The 23,099-nt window shown below is 48.4% G+C and overlaps 1 protein-coding gene across 3 annotated transcripts in view; it reads right to left on the bottom strand.

The window, feature by feature from the left end:
• The window catches only part of LOC147097656 (SWI/SNF-related matrix-associated actin-dependent regulator of chromatin subfamily A member 4-like), a 137,531-nt gene that overhangs the window by 99,829 nt on the left and 14,603 nt on the right, over positions 1-23,099 (bottom strand). For 2 of the 3 annotated variants that reach the window (XM_085971651.1, XM_085971649.1), the window contains exons 2-6: positions 14,497-14,749; positions 9,085-9,217; positions 7,928-8,302; positions 4,503-4,601; positions 884-1,142 (exon numbers count right to left, since the gene is read on the bottom strand). In XM_085971651.1, the coding sequence (XP_085827777.1) occupies positions 884-1,142; positions 4,503-4,601; positions 7,928-8,302; positions 9,085-9,217; positions 14,497-14,718 (1,088 nt within the window). In that variant the 5' untranslated portion in view covers positions 14,719-14,749. Of the gene's footprint in view, positions 1-883; positions 1,143-4,502; positions 4,602-7,927; positions 8,303-9,084; positions 9,218-14,496; positions 14,755-23,099 lie in introns of all 3 variants that reach the window. The other variant, XM_085971650.1, reaches the window with a different exon arrangement.

Genomic DNA, 23,099 nt, shown 5'->3' with positions numbered 1-23,099 from the left:
TTTTGAAACAGCGCATTAATGGGAGGGCACATTACGTGGGGCAGAAGTTTTTCACCAGCTTTATTAAAGAGCAGAATATGCAGAAAATGTCACGTTAAAATGCTACTGGACCTGTAAAGTACATTGACATACTGCAGTGTCATGCTTCTGCCACTAGAAGGCGCACTTGGGATTTTGATCGCTCAAGGAGGACATTAAGTGTCAGAAGCCCAGGTAACATACTCAACGCACCACAACAACAACATGCATTTACATAGCGCCTTTAATGTAGTAAAACGTCCCAGGGCGCTGCACAGGAGCGTTAACAAACAAAATTTGACACCGAGCCACACAAGGAGATATTAGGACAGGTGACCAAAAGCTCAGTCAAAGGGGTAGATTTTAAGGAGCATCTTAAAGGAGGAAAGAGGGATAGAGAGGCGGAGAGGCTTAGGGAGGGAATTCCAGAGTTTATAGCCTCGGCAGCTGAACGTATGGGCGCCAATGGTGTAGCGATTAAAATTGCAGATATGCAAGAGGCCAGAGTTGGAGGAGCGCAGAGATATTGGAGGGTTGTAGGCACTGTTCCCTTATTTTTTCGGTGCGTGGCCCCTTTAAGGGGACGCGTGGCCCATTCAAAATACTGCGCATGCGTGGTTTTTCCTATTTATAAGCCGGTGAGCCGGCTGCGCGGCTTACAGGGAACGTTGGTTGTAGAGCTAGAGGAGGTTACAGAGATAGGGAGGGGCGAGGCCATGGAGGGATTTGAAAATAAGGATGAGAATTTTAAAATACACCCACGTAATTTGCCTGGAAACCTGAATGGACCGAGATAGTCAGGGCCTGGACCAATGTAACCTACAAACATGCATTCCATCCTAGAATATCGTCAGCCTCTTCTTACCGATACTCGCGTTCCTGGAGCAGCTCCACTGGGTCCAGCCCTCGTGGTTTCTGAATGGGGGTGATCCGGTTCTGCTTCTGATGGTGCTGCACCATCGGGGCTGGCTGAGCCGGTTGCCCTGGTGACTGCGTCTGAGGTGGCATCACCGGGGAGGCGGCGGGGGGCACGGCTGGCGGCGCCGGGGAAGGTCGGCCTGTAGGCTGGGGGGGTGCCAGCTTCTGGGGGGCGCTGGTCGGAGCAGTGGCATTGGCCATGGGACCTGAAACAGAAAACAAAAGGCCGTGAGGGTTACAGGGAACTCTGGAACGGTGCTGCCCACCTCTGCCGGATCACCTGAGGCTAGTCGGCACTTACCAGTAAATGGGCGGTCCCCCCAGTCCTGCTAAGCTTGTCTCGAATCAGAAGTTTGTGAGTTCAAGCCCAACTCCAGAACATAATGAAAGAAAGATCTTGCCTTTATATCGCTGCTTTCCTGACCTCAGAATATCCCAAAGCGCTTTACAGCCAATTAAGTACTTTTGAAGTGGAGTCGCTGTTGTAATGTAGGAAACGCGGCAGCCAATTTGCGCACAGCAAGCTCCCACAAACAGCAACGTGATAATCTGTTTTAGTGATGTTGGTTGAGGGATAAATATTAGTCCAGGACACCGGGGAGAACTCCCCCCGCTCTTCTTCAAAATAGCGACGTGGGATTTTTACATCTACCTGAGGGGGCATCGATTTAATGTCTCATCAGAAAGAAGGCCCCTCCGACAGTGCAGCACTCCCTCAGTGGGTCGCACTCTCGCCTCTGAGTCAGAATGTTGCGTGCTCAAGTCCCACTCCAGAGACTTGAGTACAAAATCCAGGCTGACAGTCCCAGTGCAGCGCTCCCTCAGTACTGCACTGGGAGTGTCAGCCTGGATTTTATGCTCAAGTCTCTGGAGTGGGACTTGAGCACGCAACATTCTGACTCAGAGGCGAGAGTGCGACCCACAAAGCCACGGCTGACACCTTCATGAAGATTAATGATCCAGTGGCGTTCTGAGGAAGTACTGCGTTCTCGAATGACCCAAACCAAGGGTGAGTCTTTTGCCCGTCCGTGTGGCGATTCCAGTGGTTTAGATGGATGTTGAAGATCCCATCCCATGCAAAGAAGAGCAGGAGTTCTTCCGGTGTCCTGGCCAGCATTCCTTCCTCAACGAACACCACCAAAAGAGATTAACTGGTCGTTTCTGTTTGTGGGATCTCGCTGTGTGCAAAATGGCTGCTGTGCTGGTCTACACAACAATAGTTCCTGTGCTAACGAGTAATTCATTGAGTGTGAAGTGATCTGGAGTATTTTTTGAGAGACGTGAAAAGGTGCTACATAAACGTAAGGCTTTCTTTTTCTTTTCCAAACGACATAGCATTACCATTCCGAGGTGTGTAAAGCCCTGCTATCACCAGACCTGCATTTTGCTGGTGTTTTAGGCCCATTACTCTTAATGAAAGGAAGCAATCAAACCCCACAGATTGTTCTTCCCGTCGATTCAGAGATCATTTGGAAACACCACTTAGTTCAAAATGCCACGTGACTCCTTACTTTGTGTTTTGAGGTTAGCAATAGAAACCACATCACAGCATCTCTGTCATGGGAAGACAGAACCTGCTTCTGAGCCCTGATTATTGGCTCTTTGGAAACTGAATCAGCTCGTTTTTCTCAATGGGTTGCACTTCCGTCATGTAAAATTACAAGGGACGTATCGTGACATCTCTTGATCTTTAACTAACTCACTTCCAGCGGCTGGCCCCTCTTTCTATTGCAATCTTTCTCGTCAATTCTAAAGCAACACCACTCTGGTCAGTGCTTACATAGGGACAGGAGAAGGCCGTTCAGCTCCTCGAGCCTGCTCCGCCATTCAATTAGATCATGGCTGATCTGCTCCTCAACTCCATTTGCCTGCCTTGGTTCCATATCCCTTGATACCTTTATCCAACAAAAATCTAGCAATCTCAGTCTTGAAGGCTCCAATTGTCCCCCAACATCCACAGGGTGAGAGTTTTCCAGATTTCTACTACCCTTTGTGTGGAAAAAGTGCATCCTGATTTCCCTCCTGAACGGCCTAGTTCTTATTTTAAGATTGTGCCCAACAGTCCTTATAAGGTGCATGGCCATGCACCTCGCTGCCAGTCCTGCGCAGCCCGGGACCGGCTTTTTCAATGTAAAGTTTTGCGCATGCGTGCAGCTGTGTCTGGGCTACGCAGCCCCTTAAAGGGGCCGCACCCCGCCCCCCAAAAATAAGAGGGAACATTGATTGTACCCCCTTGTTTTTGATTCCGGCACCAGAGGAAATAGTTTCTCAATACCCTATTGAATCCCTTTAACATTTTAAACTCCTCGATCAGATCACCCCTCAACCTTCTATACTCAAGGATATACAAGCCAAGTATATATGATAGCAAAATACTGCGGATGCTGGAAATCCGAAATAACAACAGAAAATGCTGGAAACACTCAGCAGGCCAGGCAGCATCGGTGGAGAGAGAAACAGAGTTAACGTTTCAGGTCGATGACCTTTCGTCAGAACTGGAAAAAAGCAGGAAATGGAAAGCAAGTTTAGGGGCTGGGAAAAGGGGGAGGGGATGAAAGAACAAAAGGGAAGGTCAGTGATAGGATAGAAAGCAGGAGAGATTGAGAGACATTAAGAGATATTCAAGGCGAGAGGAGGTGGTAATGGGGCTGGTTAAGGAACAAAGGATGGCTCTGGATGAAGTGTGAATTGCGCTGGCAGAATGAAGGACAGCTGCCACGTGGGAGGGAAGAAGAAAAGAAAAGGGGCCAAACAAAAATTGTGGATAAAAAAAAAGAAAATATATATATGTGATAGGGGCCGAGGTTATGATCTGAAATTGTTGAACTCTATATTGAGTCCGGAAGGCTGTAAAGTGCCTAATCGGAAGATGAGGTGCTGTTCCTCAAGCTTACGCTGAGCTTCCGTGGAACAATGCAAGAGGCCGAGGACGGTGAGGTCTGAGTGGGAATGGGGCGGTGAATTAAAATGACAGGCGACCGGGAGCTCGGGGTCCCCCTTACGGACTGAACGGAGGTGTTCCGCAAAGCGGTCACCCAGTCTGCATTTGGTCTCCCCATTGTAGAGAACACATCGTGAGCAGCGAATACAGTATACTAGATTGCGAGAAGTACAAGTAAATCGCTGTTTCACCTGGAAGGGGTGTCTGGGGCCTTGGACAGTGGGAAGGGGGGAGGTATAAGGGCATGTGTTGCATCTCCTGCGCTTGCATGTATATACACAGCCTGTCCTTGTAAATCAACCCGTTGAAAGGGCTCCTTTGAAGTTACCACACTTGTTCCTCCAAAGACCCCCTCTTACACTTTCTTCCTCCTCACTATGTTGAAATTAAACTCATCGCACCATCTCTAACTCATTCCTTTGCAGAGCTTGAGAAATGGTGGAACTCCTCAAAGCCCTCAGTCTTCCATTCTTCCCATCTTCTTTTAGAACACAAGCTCGGGGTCACACAATCGCTGCTTCCTGTTCTACCTTGTCTTCGCTTTTACCCTCAGCCCTGTCCCGCACTAGGAGCCTTGGCCGTTCATCTTGATTTCTTGACAATTCCAAACATCAAAGAGCCTTACCTTCTGGCCAGGGTTTGGATAGGCCACCAGGAGGCTGGCACTGCATTCCCTGATTGACTCCAGCAGATCCTGGTGGCATCATGTTGGATCCTCCCATTCCTGTGAGGGAAAAGAGGGCAGGGGAAGAGAGAAAATCAAATGGATGCAATGGCACAGGTGGGGTTGGTTTTAGAAGTTGAAATCAAGACAAACAAAACAATGGGAAGCTTGTGTGAGCACCAGTACTTTGGCAGGTCCTTCTGCCAAGACATTTTTGTGCTTCTCCCTTTTCTAGACCTTCCCAGACCATACCTCTTCCTGGGTCAGTGGGGCAGCTAGTCCCAGGTTACCACTTAATCAAACTCTTATACTGCCACAAAGGCAGGAGAGCTGTTCGGTGATGATGCTCCCTCTGATCTTGCTTCTCGTCAGACCTGCGCAGGTCACCTGGGACCTTCTCAGCATCCCCTGCACAACCGAGACCTGCAGCTCACTAGAGGGGGAAATCACGCTACCATGCTACCACATGTGGGTGCTCCAGAGCCCAACGCCCTAGTACCCTGTGCCCCAATACGCTGATGCTCAAGTGCCCTGTACTCCAATGTGTTGGTGCCCTAATATACTGGTACCCAGTCCCTCAATGCACGGTGTTCCAGTACCCACTGCTCCAATTCACGGTGCCCCAGTACCCTGTGCCTCAATGCACGGTGTTCCAGTACCCCATTGTGCTGGTACCCCAGTACCCACTGCTCCAATTCACGGTGCCCCAGTACCCTGTGCCTCAATGCACGGTGTTCCAGTACCCCATTGTGCTGGTACCCCAGTACACACTGCTCCAATTCACGGTGCCCCAGTACCCTGTGCCTCAATGCACGGTGTTCCAGTACCCCATTGTGCTGGTACCCCAGTACCCACTGCTCCAATTCACGGTGCCCCAGTACCCAGTCTCTCAATGCACGGTGTTCCAGTACCCCATTGCGCTGGTACCCCAGTACCCACTGCTCCAATTCACGGTGCCCCAGTACCCTGTGCCTCAATGCACGGTGCCACATTCTGTACAGACTGCAAGCCAGCAGGATGAGAAGTGAGAACGAGGGAGGAAGGGGACAAGTTAGTAATTAGTAGGGGATACTAAAAACGTTCCCAGCATCAGTTTTAATGTTAACCTCAGTTCCGTCCACAACGGGCACACTGTCACATGAACACCCACACAAGCACAATCAAAAATGTACTCAGAGAAAACACCACAGGAACATAGGAACAAGAGGAGGCCATTTAGCCCCTCGAGCCTTTTTTGTTATTCCATGAGATCATGGTTGATCTGCGACCTAACTCCATATACTTACCAATTAAAATGCTTTATTGGCATGAAAGTTTACAGAGAACCATATTGCCAAACCTTTGGCCCATATCCCTTAAAACCTTTGGTTAACAGAAATCTATCAATCTCAGATTTAAAGTTAACAATTGATCTAGCATCAACTACCGTTTGTAGAAGAGAGTTCCAAACTTCTACCACCCTTTGTGTGTAGAAGTGTTTCCTAACTTCACCCCTGAAAGGCCTGGCTCTAATTTTTAGACTGTGTCCCCTAGTCCTAGAATCCCCAACCAGCGGAAATAGTTTCTCTCTATCTACTCTATCAGCTCCCCTTAATACCACCGAGAGATTCCTTGTGATGTCTTCGTGTTAATGGGGATTGTCGGGCTTTCACTTGTATAGAATCTTATTATCGCATAGAAGGAGGCCATTCGGCCCATTGTGCCTGTCCCAGCTCTTTGAAAGCGCTCTCCAATTAATCCCACTCCCCTGCCCTTTCCCCACAGCCCTGCAAACCTATCCCCTTGAAGTATTTATCCATTCCCTTTTGAAAGTTATTATTGAATCTGCTTCCACCGCCCTTTGTGGACAGTGTATTCCAGATCATAACAACTCGCTGTGTAAAAAATATTCTCCTCATCACCCCCTCTGGTTCTTTTGCCAATTATCTTAAATCTGTGTCCTCTGGTTACTGACCCTCCTACCAGTGGAAACAATTTCTCTTTATTTACTCTCTATCAAAACCCTTCATCATTTTGTATTGTAGCAAATTTATTTATACATAATGGCCCAGAAATTCAGGTCTCCACGGGTGAGTACGCACTGGGTACTCACCCGTAAGCCCAATGGAAGCGCCGGTTTCGTGCATGCACTGCACATGCGCGGGAAACCGGCACTTCCGTTCCCTTGAAAGAAGGGGTTGAGAGGTGGAATGCGTGCGGCGAAGAGGCTGCGCGTGCGCATCGAACTTACGTTTTTTTTGCAGGTTTCTCCGGGAGGGTAAGTCTCCAGCAGTTACACTTTTAAAAAGCAAGCGCAAGGCCTGCTTTTAACAAGGTAAGTGGTGAAGTAATTAAAATTAAAACATTTTTTCCACAGGTTTATTATTTTTAAATACTTTAAAGAAAGGTAAGTTTATTTTTAGCCCCGTTAGAAAATGTAATTAATTTTTTCAAAAATTTAAATTATTGTTTAAAATAATTATTTTATGTAATTGATAGTTATTTAAAAATGTGATTTAAAAAAAAATGTATTTGAGGTTTTAGTGATGTTTTGGGGCTTATAGTATTTATAGGTTTGACAGGTCAAACTTATGAATGAAGCATTCCCTGCTCCCATTGGCTCTCCATGGCCCACGTGATCCCAGGGGACGCTTCGAACTAACTGCGCCCCTGGGATACGCAAGCACTGCGCGCCGGCAGCTGGAGGAGGCCCAGGATCGGAATCCCACGCGGGCCCACAGCTCAACGGCTGGCGCGCTAGGTAAGTGCAGGTCGGGGGCTTGCACCCGCGGGAAGCCCCCGACCCGAATTTCTGGGCCATTATAGACGGATAGGTTTGCTGCAATACCAAATGATTAAGGGTTTAGATATATATATATATTGCATGCAGCGCTAGATATTGTGGATCATTATTAAATACAATAATTGGATCAAATGAGGAGATCCTGGTGAGTTTGAGAGACAGAAACACACTTGCTGAGAGGCTGTTTCCCCTGGCTGGAGAGTGTAGAACTAGGGGTCACAGTCTCAGGATAAGGGGTCGGCCATTTCAGACTGAGAGGCGGAGGAATTTTTTCACTCAGAAGGTTGTGAGTCTTTGGAATTCTCTACCCCAAAGGGCTGTGGATGCTGAGTCGTTGATTTTTGGACTCTAGAGAAATCAAGGGATATGGAGATCGGGCGGGAAAGTGGAGTTGAGGTCGATGAGCAGCCATGATCTTATTGAATGGTGGAGCAGGCTGGAGGGGCCGTGTGGCCGACTCCTGCTCCTATTTCTTATGTTGTCTTTCTGTGCAGTGGCTGGCATGAGTGCGTCTGCTTTATACTGGAGCTTGGCTTGCTCGCCACCGCTAACGATCAATGGAAGTTAAGAGCGCCACCCGTCAAGTAATTGAAGAGGTAGGTACCGAGCGGCCTGTTGTAGCTCCCAGGTGCTGGGCCCGAAGCCGCTCCAGTGCCAGGGTTAGAGGGCGGAGGTAGTGACGGCATCTGCTGCTGCATTCCAGGCGGGGGTCTCTTCCCTTGGACGGCCAGCTGCAGGTGGTCTGGAATGGGCTGGCCTCTTGCTAGCATCTTGTACGCCATGATCTGCGCTCGCAGCTGATGCAGCTGCCCCTGGTTGAAAGGAGAGGGTCCGCGGTTTTGCTGCCCCAGGGTCTGGGGGTCTCCGCCATCCATAGGAACGCCACCCGGTCCCGAAGGCATCGGGGGTCCTGAAGGAGGGCCGTTAGCAGGTACTGGACTTGGGGCGTGCTCAGGACCTCCCAGAGGAGAAGGGTAACCTGGAATTGAAGAGTTGTAACAGATTAACTATTTTTCCCTGCTCACTAAACAACAACAACTTGAATTTATATAGCGCCTTTAACGTAGTAAAACGTCCCAAGGTGCTGCACAGGAGCGATTATCAAACAAAATTTGACACCGAGCCACATATTAGGACAGGTGACCAAAAGCTTGGTCAAAGGGGTAGTTTTTAAGGAGCGTCTTAAAAGCGGAGAGGCGGAGAGGTTTAGGGAGGGAATTCCAGAGCTTAGGGCCCAGGCAGGTGAAAGCTCGGCCTCCAATGGTGGAGCGATGAAAATTGGGGATGCGCACGAGGATTAGAGGAGCGCAGAGATCTCAGAGGGTTATAGGGCTGGAGGAGGTTACAAAGATAGGGAGGGTGGGACGAGGCCATGGAGGGATTTGAAAACAAGGGGGAAAATGTTAAAATCGTGGTGTTGCCAGACTGGGACCCAATGTCGGTCAGTGAGCACAGGGTTCGGGGGGGGTGGAGGGTGAAGGGACTTGCTGTGAGTTACGAAACGGACAGTAAAAGTTTCCTCCACAGGAAAGGAGTGAAAGTAAATCAGATGGAGAGCGAGTCCCTCCAGACCGTAATCCCATGGTTCCGAGCAGCGAGTGCCACTGATAGAGGCCAGGAGCTGGTCAGCCAGTTTGCTTTTTTAAATGGGTAAGTGCGCAGAAAAGAAGAAGCCAAAAGACGAGAGGGAACAAAGAAATAGTATTACAATCAAGTTGGGTTTTTTTTCATGAAGACAAAATAAAAAGCAAAGCCTTGTACCTTGAGAATGCTGGTCCATGGGGCTGGGCGGTGGTCCCATGCCACTGTGTCCGCCTGGCCTCATGCCAATAGACTTCATCTGACCGTAGCGTGGGTCGTCGGGCATCACCTTCTCGTGCATTGATTCCATAGCCTGCAAGGAGAAATGATATTGGAGGCAGTGTTCCCCTTCAGCTGGCAGAGAGCTGCAATTCCACAGCTCGCACCGGAGATTGTGCAATCCATTAATGTCACAGTCTTCTGCCGCTCTGTGGAGCAGGGCTCTTGGGGAAACAGATGCAATGGAACAAGAAAGAGAGGGGGGGTGGAGGGGGCTTTAGCCGTGGTTAACCCAGCAGCCCGAGCACTGAGCTGTATAGCGGGTGCCTTGAAGGTCTCTACAAAGGGCTGGTACGACCGGCAAAGTACTTGCACGTGAGGGGTAACCCGAGGGGAGCTGCTGAAATCAGCAGAGAAGGGGCGACTGACAGGCTTCCTATGGAGCCAGCCCTTCGGCAGCCTGCAGCCGCTGATTAGCACAATGAATCCTGCCTACTGCACGTGTATTCGAAGAGTGTTCGAAGCAGAAATGTCAAAGTCAGCCTTTCAGACACCAGTGACACCGAGTTACAGAGTGATAAGGAGCAGAACGCAGCCAGAACTTAACTGTTTACCCTCATTAAACGACGAAGAAATGCAGGAACTGTCCCTGCAACAGACATTAGGAGCCACGCAAAATGAAGAGGGAGTGGTATAACTAGAAAGGTATGGTAACAGAGAATGTTATACAGAGGGGTGTGCTGTATCAGGGTGTTACACAGAGGGGTGTGGTATATCAGGGTGTTACACAGAGGGGTGTGGTATATCAGGGTGTTACACAGAGGGGTGTGGTATATCAGGGTGTTATACAGAGGGGTGTGGTATATCAGGGTGTTACACAGAGGGGTGTGGTATATCAGGATGTTACACAGAGGGGTGTGGTATATCAGGGTGTTATACAGAGGGGTGTGGTATATCAGGGTGTTACACAGAGGGGTGTGGTATATCAGGATGTTACACAGAGGGGTGTGGTATATCAGGGTGTTACACAGAGGGGTGTGGTATATCAGGGTGTTACACAGAGGGGTGTGGTATATCAGGGTGTTACACAGAGGGGTGTGGTATATCAGGGTGTTACACAGAGGGGTGTGGTATATCAGGATGTTACACAGAGGGGTGTGGTATATCAGGGTGTTACACAGAGGGGTGTGGTATATCAGGGTGTTACACAGAGGGGTGTGGTATATCAGGGTGTTACACAGAGGGGTGTGGTATATCAGGATGTTACACAGAGGGGTGTGGTATATCAGGGTGTTACACAGAGGGGTGTGGTATATCAGGGTGTTATACAGAGGGGTGTGGTATATCAGGGTGTTATACAGAGGGGTGTGGTATATCAGGGTGTTACACAGAGGGGTGTGGTATATCAGGATGTTACACAGAGGGGTGTGGTATATCAGGGTGTTATACAGAGGAGTGTGGTATATCAGGGTGTTACACAGAGGGGTGTGGTATATCAGGGTGTTATACAGAGGGGTGTGGTATATCAGGATGTTACACAGAGGGGTGTGGTATATCAGGGTGTTATACAGAGGAGTGTGGTATATCAGGGTGTTACACAGTGTGGTATGCTATATCAGGGTGTTACACAGAGGGGTGTGCTATATCAGGGTGTTACACAGAGGGGCGTGCTATATCAGGGTATTACACTGAGGGGTGTGCTATATCAGGGTGTTACACAGAGGGGTGTGCTATATCAGGGTATTACACAGAGGGGTGTGCTATATCAGGGTGTTACACAGAGGGGTGTGGTATATCAAGGTGTTATACAGAGGGGTGTGGTATATCAGGGTGTTACACAGAGGGGTGTGCTATATCAGGGTATTACACAGAGGGGTGTGCTATATCAGGGTATTACACTGAGGGGTGTGCTATATCAGGGTGTTATACAGAGGGGTGTGCTATATCAGGGTGTTACACTGAGGGGTGTGCTATATCAGGCTGTTATACAGAGGGGTGTGCTGTATCAGGGTGTTACACAGAGGGGTGTGCTATATCAGGGTGTTACACTGAGGGGTGTGCTATATCAGGCTGTTATACAGAGGGGTGTGCTATATCAGGGTGTTACACTGAGGGGTGTGCTATATCAGGCTGTTATACATAGGGAACACATATATATCAGGGTCTTATATAGAGATAACATTTGTATACAAGGGTGTGACTCAGGGCATTGCGGTACATAGGGATATTACGCAGAGGGGCACAGTGTATCAGGCTGTTATACAGGGCGAAAGTGATGTGTCAGAGGTTATACAGCATAGGAAAGTGGTATATGAGATAGGGATAAAAAGGGGGATTGGGTGCAAAGAGTAATAAGGGGCATTGCAGTCAGATTATTACACTGTGGTGCCCTGTGTCAGAGGTTGCTAATAGACAGATATACCTAATCTAACTGACATTGTAGAGAATATTGTTTACAATTTTAAAAAAAATACAAAATAAAACAAACTTTATTCACAGAATCTTACAGAGCAGGAGGCCATTCGGCCCATCGTGCATGTGCTAGCCCTTTGAAAGAGCTCTTCAATTAGTCCCACTCCCCCTGCTCTTTCCCCACAGCCCTGCAAATGATTTCCTTTCCAGTATTTATCCAATTCCCTTTTGAAAGTTACTATTGAATCTGCTTCCTGCAGATATGAATCATCATAACTCACTGCGTTAAAAAAAATCTCATCTTCCCCCCTCTGTGATTTTCAGCAAGGGTAGATTGGGGCCACATCACTGCTGACACCCGAGCAGCAGGCAGGTGAACCTGGAGGGGTCATGCCACCTAATACAGTCTTCAATATCCTCCCCTTACCCTGAGAATTAGCAAAAGTCACTTTAAAGCCGCGGAAGGCAAGTGTGGGCAAATGGCTGCCTTGATGGTATTCAGGTTCGCGACTGGCATGTTAGGAAGCAGCCACTGTGCTACCAGGGCCACTCAGCAACATGTTCTCCCACCAAGAAACGTTAAGAACAGATTAGGAGTATAATCATAGAAATTTACGGCATAGAAGGAGGCGGCCATTCGGCCCATCGTGTCCGTGCTGGCCGACAAAGAGCTATCCAGCCTAATCCCACTTTCCAGCTCTTGGTCCGTAGCCTTGCAGGTTACGGCACTTCAAGTGCGTACCCATGTAGGTTCAGAAGGGAGAGAATGCCAGCTGGAAATGGTAGGCAGTAAATTAGTGAGTGAGTTTGGAAGGCAGAGGAAACAAAGGCTAGAAAATAGACAACAAAGGGGGTTTGGCCGTGCTTAATGGTATATACTTCAATGCAAGGAGTCCAGTGAATAAGGCAGATGAGTGTAGTGCAGGGCATCAGCACAGTTGGAAGAGTAGGGGAGTATCGGAGGTTATGCAAAGGGTGGTGGTTAGGTGTAGTCAGGCTGGTTAGGTGTAGACAGGCTTGGCTTTTAAAAGCCTGTAGGCTGTGAGAGGAGGACTGAGGGAGGCGAGGTATCCCAGAGCTTGGGCTCCTGGAGACGGTGTAATGAGTCTCGATTTCAACACCTGTAGGATTCAGGGAGGAGAGTGAAGTAACTACTAACACTACTAACAACAACCAGCCCCAGGACAGTGACAGCGTAACACAAAGAATTCGACCCAACACAATCGTCGCTAAGCAAAAGGAAAAATATCTGTCATATTGGGCAGAAACAACAAAAACCCAAAGCAAACTCAATTGCTACTTGGCCCTAAACAGACAATACAACATGGCTGATTACCTGACCATGGTAAAGGATAGCAAACTGAGAAAAACCTTGACAATGTACAGACTTAGTGAACATAGCCTGGCGATCGAAAAAGGTAGACACAGGGCAGACCCGGCTACCAAGAGAGGACAGGATATGCTCTCACTGCAGTCAGGGAGTGGTGGAGACAGAGAAGCACTTCCTCACAGCTTGTAGAAAATATCAGGGCATAAGGGAGAATTTCTACCCAAAATTCACAAAAATATGCCCGGAATTCAGAAATTTGAATGACGACCAAAAACTCCCATACCTACTAGGGGAAGAGAGAAATTGTGTAACACGGTGGCATAGTGGTTAGCACTGTTGCCTCACAGCGCCAGAGACCCGGGTTCGAATCCGGCCTCGGGCGACTGTCTGTGTGGAGTTTGCACATTCTCCCCGTGTTTGCGTGGGTTTTCTCCGGGTGCTCCGGTTTCCTCCCACAGTCCAAAGATGTGCGGGTTAGGTTGATTGGCTATGATAAATTGACCCTTAGTGTTAGGGGGATTAAATACATGGGGTTACAGGGATAGGGTGGGATATGTGTTGGTGTAGGGGTTACGGGGATCGGGTGGGATATGTGTCGGTGCAGGCTCGATGGGCCAAAATGGCCTCTGTGGGGTTTCTGTGATTTCTGTGACTAGTGGCACACTATGTTACAGCTTGCCATAAACAGAGGGACAACCACTAAATATAAGAAAAGAGTATATATAAATTATATGAAAGTATATTTATACACTCAGGGATATATCTGTTTATACACTGTATGGATAGATCTGTATTTTTGTGTACAAACATGAATGTTTTTCGATGCTTTGGCAACATAAGATGTAACTTGTCATGCCAATAAAGCGATTTGAATTGAATTGAATTGAATTGAGTCCAGGATGTGTATTTGGAGCGTAGGAGAGTGTGGAAAGAAAGCTGAGAAGAGCATTGGCCATTAACCGTACTGATAAGAGATAGGGTTCAGGGACTCAACAACAACTTGTATTTATATAGCGCCTTTAACATAGTAAAACGTCCCAAGGTGCTGCAGAGTATTATCAAACAAAATTTGACACCGAGCCATATAAGGAGAAATTAGAGCAGATGACCAAAAAAAAGTAGGTTTTAAGGAGCGTTTTAAAGAAGGAGAGGTTTAGGGAGGGAATTCCAGAGCTTAGGGCCCAGGCAGCTGAAGGCACGGCCACCAATGGTTGAGCGATTAAAATCAGGGATGCTCAAGAGGCCAGAATTAGAGGAGCGCAGAGATCTCGGGGGTGGGGGGGGGGGTGTTGTGGGGGGTGTTTTAGATTACAGAGGTAAGGACTCAGAAAAAGGAAACATTTGCAGGGCTGTGGGGAAAGAGCAGGGGAGTGGGGCTAATTGGATAGCTCGCCCAAAGAGCCAGCACCGGCACGTTGGGCTGAATGGCCTTCTGTGCTGTATCAATCTATGAAAGTCTGAACAGGAATATTGGAGCTAGTTTACCGAGCTAAACAAACATCAGCAGAAATCACCAGTCGAGCCTCATTTTTTTTTGCTTCCAACCACTTTTTTAAGATTAATTTTGAACACACATTACAGTTTCTTCATCACAGGAGTAAAGATTTTCACGTAAAGTTAATCCTCGTTACCTTATGAAGTTGATGTATGCTTTCTGCAGGGTAACCTCCCGGCCCCTGGGGAGTCATGGAATGACCTGCAGATGGGGGCCCTGGGCTTGGTCCCATCATACTGTGTGCAGAGCCAGGCGAGGGTCCAGGACTGGGGCCTAGCATCGATCCAGGGGAAGGTCCGGGTCCGGGTGAGGGGCCTGGGCGAGGTGTGCCTCCCATCGGAGGGTCGGGAGTTGACATCTTTCAGCGGCGCTCTTCGATAATTGGCCGTCTACCCTTCAATAAAAAGATACAGATTAACCCGTGCGTTTACCTCCATCCCTGCCTGGCATGCCTTGGCTCGAGTGTCCGAGTGCTTGACTTGAAGACTGTAAATTCTAAGAGGGGAGTTCTCCCCGGTGTCCTGGCCAATATTTATCCCTCCGTGGAGCAGAGAAGGCTAAGAGGAGATTTGATAGAGGTGTTTAAAATCATGAAGGGTTTAGCTTGGGTAAACAAAGAGAAACTGTTTCCAATGGCTGAAGGGTCGATAACCAGAGGGCACAGATTTAAGGTGACTGGCAAAAGAACCAGAGGTGACATGAGGAAAAACTCTTTTATGTAACGAGTGGTTAGGATTTGGAATGCGCTGCCTGATAGGCTGGTGGACACAGATTCAATAGTGGCCTTCAAAAGGGAATTGGATAAATACTTGAAGGAGAAAAAATTGCAGGGATCTGGGAAAGAGCGGGGGAGTGGGACTGACTGGGTTGCTCTTCGAAAGAGCCGGCGCAGACTTGATGGGCCAAATAGCCTCCTTCTGTGCTGTGCTATTCTATGATTCTATGAACCAACATCACCAAAAACAGATGATCTGGTCGTTATCACTTTGCTGCTTGTGGGAGCTTGCTGTGCGCAAATTGGCTGCCATGTTTCCTACATTACAGCAGCGACTACACTTCTAAAGTACTTCATTGGCCGCAATGCGCATTAGGACGGCCTGAGGTAGTGAAAGGCGCTATAGAAATACAAGTTCTTTCTTTCTTCCTTCTTTTCCTTGGCTTTTTTGATCTGCTGGCTGGTGGGCAGTGGGGCACTGCCCATTATTTCTCACCTGCTACACTACAGAGCCTTGCGTGAAGCATGGCATTTCAGCTCTGCAGAAAGGAACATAGTCTCGACTGCCCTGTCGGTGATCACATAGAAACATAGAAGATAGGAACAGGAGTAGGCCATTCAGCCCTTCGAGCCTGCTCCGCCAATCAACGAGATCATGGCTGATCATCCAAACCCTAGCACCCGGTCCCTACACCGACAGCCATCCCACCCAAGCCCTATCCCCGTAACCCCACGTATTTAATCCCCCCTAACACTAAGGGCCAATTTTTATCATGGCCAATCAACCTAACCCGCACATCTTTGGACTGTGGGAGGAAACCGGAGCACCCGGAGGAAACCCACGCAAACACGGGGAGAATGTGCAAACTCCACACAGACAGTCACCCGAGGCCGGATTTGAACCCGGGTCCCTGGCACTGTGAGGCAACAGTGCTAACCACTATGCCACCGTGCTGCCCTCACTAAAGAACTCCACATCCAAAGGCTGGGTGCTCTGACAAGAGTATGGCCATCAATGGATGTCCAATGCCTTTCCAGTGTAAAAAAAACAAGGGGATAAATCTGCTCTCATATGGACCTCCCTTGACATCTTATTCTCATTTTGGCTCATGGTTGAATAGCCAGTCCTCGTCAACCCACACGAAGAATGGCCAATTAGGTAAGGCACCACAGACAGTTGTGTAACTGTACACCAGCAGAACTGTACTTGAGTGGAACCATGCTCGAGTGGACGTTCTCCCTCGTGTCACCCAGCACCTATCAACAACAATAGCACGCATTTACATAGAAAGACTTGCATTTATATAGCGCCTTTCACGACCACCGGACGTCTCAAAGCGCTTTACAGCCAATGAAGTACTTTTGGAATGTACTCACTGTTGTAATGTGGGAAACGCGGCAGCCAATTTACGCACAGCAGGATCCCACAAACAGCAATGTGATAACGACCAGATAATCTGTTTTTGTTATGTTGGTTGAGGGATAAATATTGGCCCCAGGGCACCGGGGATAACTCTTTGAAATAGTGCCGCAGGATCTTTTACGTCCACCCGAGAGAGCAGACGGGGCCTCGGTTTAACGTCTCATCCGATAGACGGCACCTCCGGCAGTGCAGCGCTCCCTCAGCACTGCACTGGAGTGTCAGCCTAGCTTTTTTTTATGTGCTCAAGTCCCTGGAGTGGGACTTGAACCCACAAGCTACTGACTCAGAGGCAAGGGTGCTACCCACTGAGCCACGGCTGACCCTACAATATAGTGCCTTTAACGTAGCAAAATGTCACAGGAGCGGAATCAGGCAAAAAAAATTGACACCTTCAAAAGAGGAGAGGGGCAGGAGAACAGGGGGAAAATTGTGACAGAAACGATGTGCATTTCGAAAGGACTGTGATCACTTCTGAACACTTCAATTATTTAGCCATACATGCAATCATTAGCTCTCAGAAGAATACATTACTGTGGAAGATTAGAGTCTAATTCTGTGACTGTTGGGTGAGGTTAGACAGGGTACTGATTATACTCAGTGTGCTGAAAGCATGCAATAATTGGGGAGAAACATTGTTCTAGGATCAGGGTTTTGTGATAGGGCCTGAGTGGGAAATGATTTATTGCCCTGGAATTCTACATAATGGGAGAGAATGGGAAGTGATTTGGTAGATTGGAATTCGGTGATTAGATTAGGTGTGCGCTGATGTGAAGCCAGCTGTACACTGCTTGGCCTGAATTGGAACTGACATGCGGGTTGCCAGGCAAATACACTTCAGGCAGCATTTGTGTCTAGATGACGGTCATTATCGAAGGGAATCATGGGAAGGTTTCCGCTCTCTCTTAAGGCACGGCTGCCCCGTTGCAGCCAAAGATAAAAGCAGCCAGCAACCAAATTATCCAGCATGACTTGAGTTAGGATTGGGGAAGGGTCCCTTCCTACAGGAATATGAGGTTACCAGCACCCCCCCTGCTGCCAAAGCAGCGCTGAGCAACAGAGAGGTGGGAGGTTAGTAGGATTTCAACCTGGGTACTGGTTGCGGGAGGGGCTGGGAGAGCATCTCAGTTTGGGTAAAGGCAAGATCGACCATGGTTCCAATTCCTGATCACTCTCCAGTGACTCCTATTGGAAATTCCTTGTGGATAGATGCGATGTGCGAACAGGAATATGAGACCAGGAGGCGGCCATTTGGCCCACTGAGCCTGCTCCAACATTTTTTTAGCCCCGGCGGTACTTTATCTCTTTAATCCTAATTACCCTTTTATGCAGATACCTTTGTATCCTTATTTCCCAAGTAAGTGACCCGGTGAGGGTAGAAGTGGACTCAGTTGTGATGCCTCCCATGGCCTAATAGTCTGTGGACACTCACTGTCTAGGCTCACGCATGAAGACCGGCTATTCGAGCACCCACGAATCTGTACCCCAGGGAGAGTCGGTGCATCCAGGAGAGATGAGGAACTGTAACCCGGGGAGCCAGTGCCTTTAGGAGAGGAGAGGGAGTTGTACTCCAGGGAGAGACAGGGTGGGCAGGTCATTTTGACTGTGTGATGGTGTAAAACAGGCAAGAGCAAATGTGCAGCCCATTTTACATTTCTCCCGATTGACTTCGATGGGAATAAAAATCGAGAGAGATTTAAAACGGGCTGCCTACTCACTATCACATTGCCCCCAGTGTCTTTGGAAGAGGGAAGGAAAACTGTTGAGAAAAAATCAGGAAAGAAAGAAACACAAAGCCTGGTTCGGGAGGGAGCAGGGCAAGGGAGAAAGATGGCAGCTTTATAATCAGACTACTACCGAGTCCTCACACAGTACGAGCAGGCGTCTCAGGGCTATGCTGACTCAGTGAGACTAAAACACATCAGCGGGGTCGTGGAGATTTCCCAGAGCAGGGGCTGCTGTTGAGGACCTTGTGAGATTGCTGTCTCCAACGAGACACTTTGGATGGGTCTGTCTGGGAGGGATTTCCTTTAGCAGGAATCCCGCAGCATGTACCAACTCGATCATAGGACAGTAAAGAACCAAAACACTCATAAACCGGGGCCAGCAGAAAACGCAAGGCTTTGGAAACTGGACAAAAAGTGAATGGTGTCAAGATCTATTGAGGCAGTTTTTATTTAAGGTCTTACATTCACATGCATATTTTATGAAGCCATATGCTTGCGCTAGGAGTATGCCAAGGCTGTTTCTCCATTAGTGATGCATGGTGTAAAGTGGCGCATGGCTCAGTTGGTAGCACTGATGCCTCAGTGTTCGAAGTTCGCGGCTTCAAACCCCACTCCGAGGATTGCAGGGCGTAATCCACGCTGGCGGTACTGAGGGACTGCTCCATCGGCGGAAGAGCTGCCCTTCAGGTGAGACGTTAAATTAAGGCCCTGCCTGTCCACTGACGCTATTTGAAAAAGAGCAAGTGAGCTCTCGCCAACGTTTCTTCCTCAACCCACACCACCAAAAGCAGATTAACTGGCCATTCATGTGGCAAACACTCGGCAAATTGAGGGCAATGCTACCTCAGGTCAGTTTGTGGGATCTTCCTGCGCACAAAATGGCCAGAGTGTAACTACAGATACTGTACGACATATCAACATAATTTATTGTATGCGAAACACTTTGAAATGCTGTGATCAGGTGCTATGTAAATACAAGGGATGGAGAGTGGTTTAAACTGTTAGTGAATGCCTGAGCTTCCGCCCACATTTGTTCGCAGAATGTGGGCAACACTGGCAAGACTGCATTTAGTGACCATTCGTAGCTGCCCCGAGTAGGGCTTCTAAGAAGAAAGGTAGAGCTGGTGGGCATTCTGGTTCGTATGTGTGAACGTAAGAAATAAGAGCAGGAGTAGGCCCTTTGGCCCTTCAAGCCTACTCTTCCCATGGCTGATCTTCTGCCTCAACTCCACTCTCCCGCCCAATCTCCACGTGTGGGACTGGAGTCACATGTAGGTCAGATTGGGTTGGGGTGGCAGGTTCCCTTCTCTGGAGGACGTTGGTGAACCAGTTGGGTTTTTGCTGACAATCTAGCAGCCCAGTACCATAACCACTACACTACTGTGCCCGCTTGTTCAAAGATCTCCTCAAGAGATGTCAAAGAGTATATACTAAGCCCATTAATGTAGATTGGATCTAGGAGACTGCTGTTACTGTAGGGGGGAGACAAAATAATGGTGTTATGATTGCCAATTGGCCTCAATGGCACCTAAAAAAAAAGACTTGCATTTCTATAGCGCCTTTCATGACCTCAGGACGTCCCAAAGCGCTTTACAGCCAATGAAGTACTTTTGGAGTGTAGTCACTGGCCTGGGGTTGCAAGTTGCATCTAATGTGGGTACTGACTGCAAGATGTTTAGGTATTCAAAACAGAAGTCGATAGATTTCTGACTAGTAAGGGCATCAAGGGAGATGGCGATAGGGCCGGTGAATGGAGTTGAGGCAGAAGATCAGCCAGGATCCCATTGAATGGCGGAGCAGGCTCGAAGGGCCGACTCCTGCTCCTATTTCTTATGTTATGTTCTTATGTATGATCGGAGTGCTGCCTTCTCACATGGCAACTCCACCTACAAATGCAGGAATGGACACCAAGCTGGCAAAACCGCCTCCTCATCACCAGCGGGTTTCTACGGCCCAGCATGCTAGGGACTCTGGAGCTCAGGGTAGCGGCACAGGCAGCTCTCTGCCTTGTTCCCTCTGATTCACGTAACTAATTTCTATTTACTACCATTCCCCCACCACCAACCCATGCCCCATAAAAAGTCGGGGTGGGGCGGGGGGAGGCAGCGGCATTCTTCCCCCCGGGGCTCTCTCAACACCAGCTGCAAACAGACGGAGCGATACTCTCCCCAATATGCCACGTGTCCAAATGGTGGGACTGAGAGTATGTGCGCGCACAGTGGAGAGCCATCCTCTCCCCATCCTACTTGCCAGTGTCTCAGTGCACTGGTACCTCTCCCCTCCCGCTCTACGATTAATGAACATAAGAATTAGGAGCAGGAGCAGACCATATGGCCCCTCGAGCCTGCTCCGCCATTCAGTAAGATTCTCCTGGAGCCCAAAAATCTATCGATCTCAGCCTTGAATATACTCAAAGACTGAGCCTCCACAGCCGTTTGAGGTAGAGAATTCCAAAGATTCACAACACTCAGTGAAGAAATTCCTCCTCGTCTCAGTCTTAAATGGCCAACCCCTAATTCTGAGACTGTGACCCCTCTAGTTCTAGGCTCTCCAGCCAGGGGCAACAGCCTCTCAGCGTCTACTCTGTCAATCCCCCTCAGAATCTTCTATATTTCAATGAGATCACCTTTCATTCTTCTAAACTCCAGACAGTGTAAGCCCAATCTACTCAATCTCTCCTCATAAGGACAACCCTCTCATCCCAGGAATCAATCTAGGCATTCAGTTCAAGCATTTTCCTACAGCAGTAAATTGCATGGCTAAAACAAAAGCTCCCTTCTGGACGGCCTTCCCTTTCCTTCACTCAGGATATTCTTAGCTTTATTCCCGGCTGCAGATTACTAATTTCAAAAAGAGCACGGTGTCACAGCAACTGCGGCAGATTTCTTCGAAAAGGTAATTAAGCACTTTTGTTTTGCAAAAATAGGTGCCCGGGCGCTGTCGTGCAAGCCATCGCTGGCGGGGAGTTAGTTAACCGGTTTCCTCCTCTTTTCTTTTAAAAAAAAACTATTTGTTCCAGCAATCCAATCCCACAGCAAACATCTCCAGCTGTCACAGGAAGTGAGGGGTTGAGCGTAGTTCAGCCAGTGAGGGGCTGACCGAGCTTTGCACTTTCCCAACGGGCGCTAAAAATACCCAGATTGTTTGACTCGCTGTCTTTGTAACGAGCTGCCGTCAGGCAAGAGAATAAATGAGACTCGGAGAGGAGAAGAATTTGCCTGCTTGAACACAGATTGGTGGCCAATCAGATGGAAATTTTAATTAAATGAACCCCAGATTCCACATCAGTAGGCTGCTCGCTACCCTCCAGCTGGTTCCTATTTTTACCCTGCTTATTAAAAGTTATTCTTGCCCGTCTTTAGCTCCACTTCTACCTCACCCCAGTGGAGTGAAAGACCTGCTTTTCTATCGTGACCACCGGACGTCCCAAAGCACTTTACAGCCAATGAAGTACTTTTTTGAAGTGCAGTCACTGTTGTAATGTGGGAAATTCGGCAGCCAATTTGCGCACAGCAAGCTCCCACAAACAGATACTGACCAGATCATTTGCTTTTTAGTGATGTTGATTGAGGGATAAATATTGGCCCCAGGACACCGGGGATAAACATAGAAAACAAAACATAGAAGATAGGAGCAGGAGTAGGCCATTCGGCCCTTCGAGCCTGCTCCGCCATTCAATGAGATCATGGCTGATCATCCAAATTCAGTACCCTGTCCCTGCCTTCTCCCCATATCCCTTGATCCCTTTAGCCTCAAGAAACATATCCAACTCTTTCTTGAATATATTTAATGAACTGGCCTCCACCGCCCTCTGTGGCAGAGGATTCCACAGGTTCACCACTCTCTGGGTGAAGAAATTCCCCCTAATTTCTGTCCTAAATGGCTTACCCCTTATCCTTTGACTATGACCCCTGGTTCTGGCCTCCCCGGCCACCAGAAACATCCTTTCTGCATCTAGTCTGTCCAGACCTGACAGAATTTTATAGGTTTCGATGAGATCCCCTCTCAATCTTCTAAACTCCAGTGAGTATAAGCCCAATCGACACAATCTCTCCTCGTACGTCATTCCTGCCATCCCAGGTATCAGCCTGGTGAATCTTCGCTGCACTCCCTCCATGGCAAGAACGTCCTTCGTCAGGTAAGGTGACCAAAACTGCACACAATACTCAAGGTGAGGTCTCACCAAGGCCCTGTACAACTGCAGCAAGACATCCTTGTTCTTGTACTCGAACCCTCTTGCTACGAAGGCCAACATACCATTTGCCTTCTTAACCGCCTGCTGCACCTGCATGCTTACCTTCAGCGACTGGTGCACAATAACACCCAGGTCTCGTTGCACTTCCCCTTCTCCCAATCTATTGCCATTCAAATAATAATCTGCCTTCCTGTTTTTGCCACCAAAGTGGATAACCTCACATTTATCCACATTATAGTGCATTTGCCATGTTTCTGCCCAATCACCCAACCTGTCCAAATCGTACTGGAGTTTCACGACATCCTCCTCACAGCTTACCCTCCCACCCAGCTTTGTGTCATCTGCAAATTTGGAGATATTACATCCAATTCCCTCGTCCAGATCATTAATATATATTGTGAACAGCTGGGGTCCTAGGGCCGATCCTTGCGGTACCCCACTAGTCACTGCCTGCCACTCGGAAAACGACCCGTTTATTCCAACTCTTTGCTTTCTGTCCGCCAACCAGTTCTCTATCCAAGTCAATACCTTGCCCCCACTCCCTTGTGCCTTAATTTTGCATGCTAATCTCTTATGTGGGACCTTATCGAAAGCCTTCTGAAAGTCCAAATACACCACATCCACTGGTTCTCCCTTATCTATTTTACCAGTTACATCCTCAAAAAATTCCAGTAGATTAGTC

Source organism: Somniosus microcephalus, chromosome 31 (genome assembly GCF_052327205.1).
Source record: "Somniosus microcephalus isolate GS21.2 chromosome 31, FLI_Smic_1.0, whole genome shotgun sequence".
Taxonomy (NCBI): Eukaryota; Metazoa; Chordata; class Chondrichthyes; order Squaliformes; family Somniosidae; genus Somniosus; species Somniosus microcephalus.
This window is presented reverse-complemented; position numbering and strand designations above follow the sequence as displayed.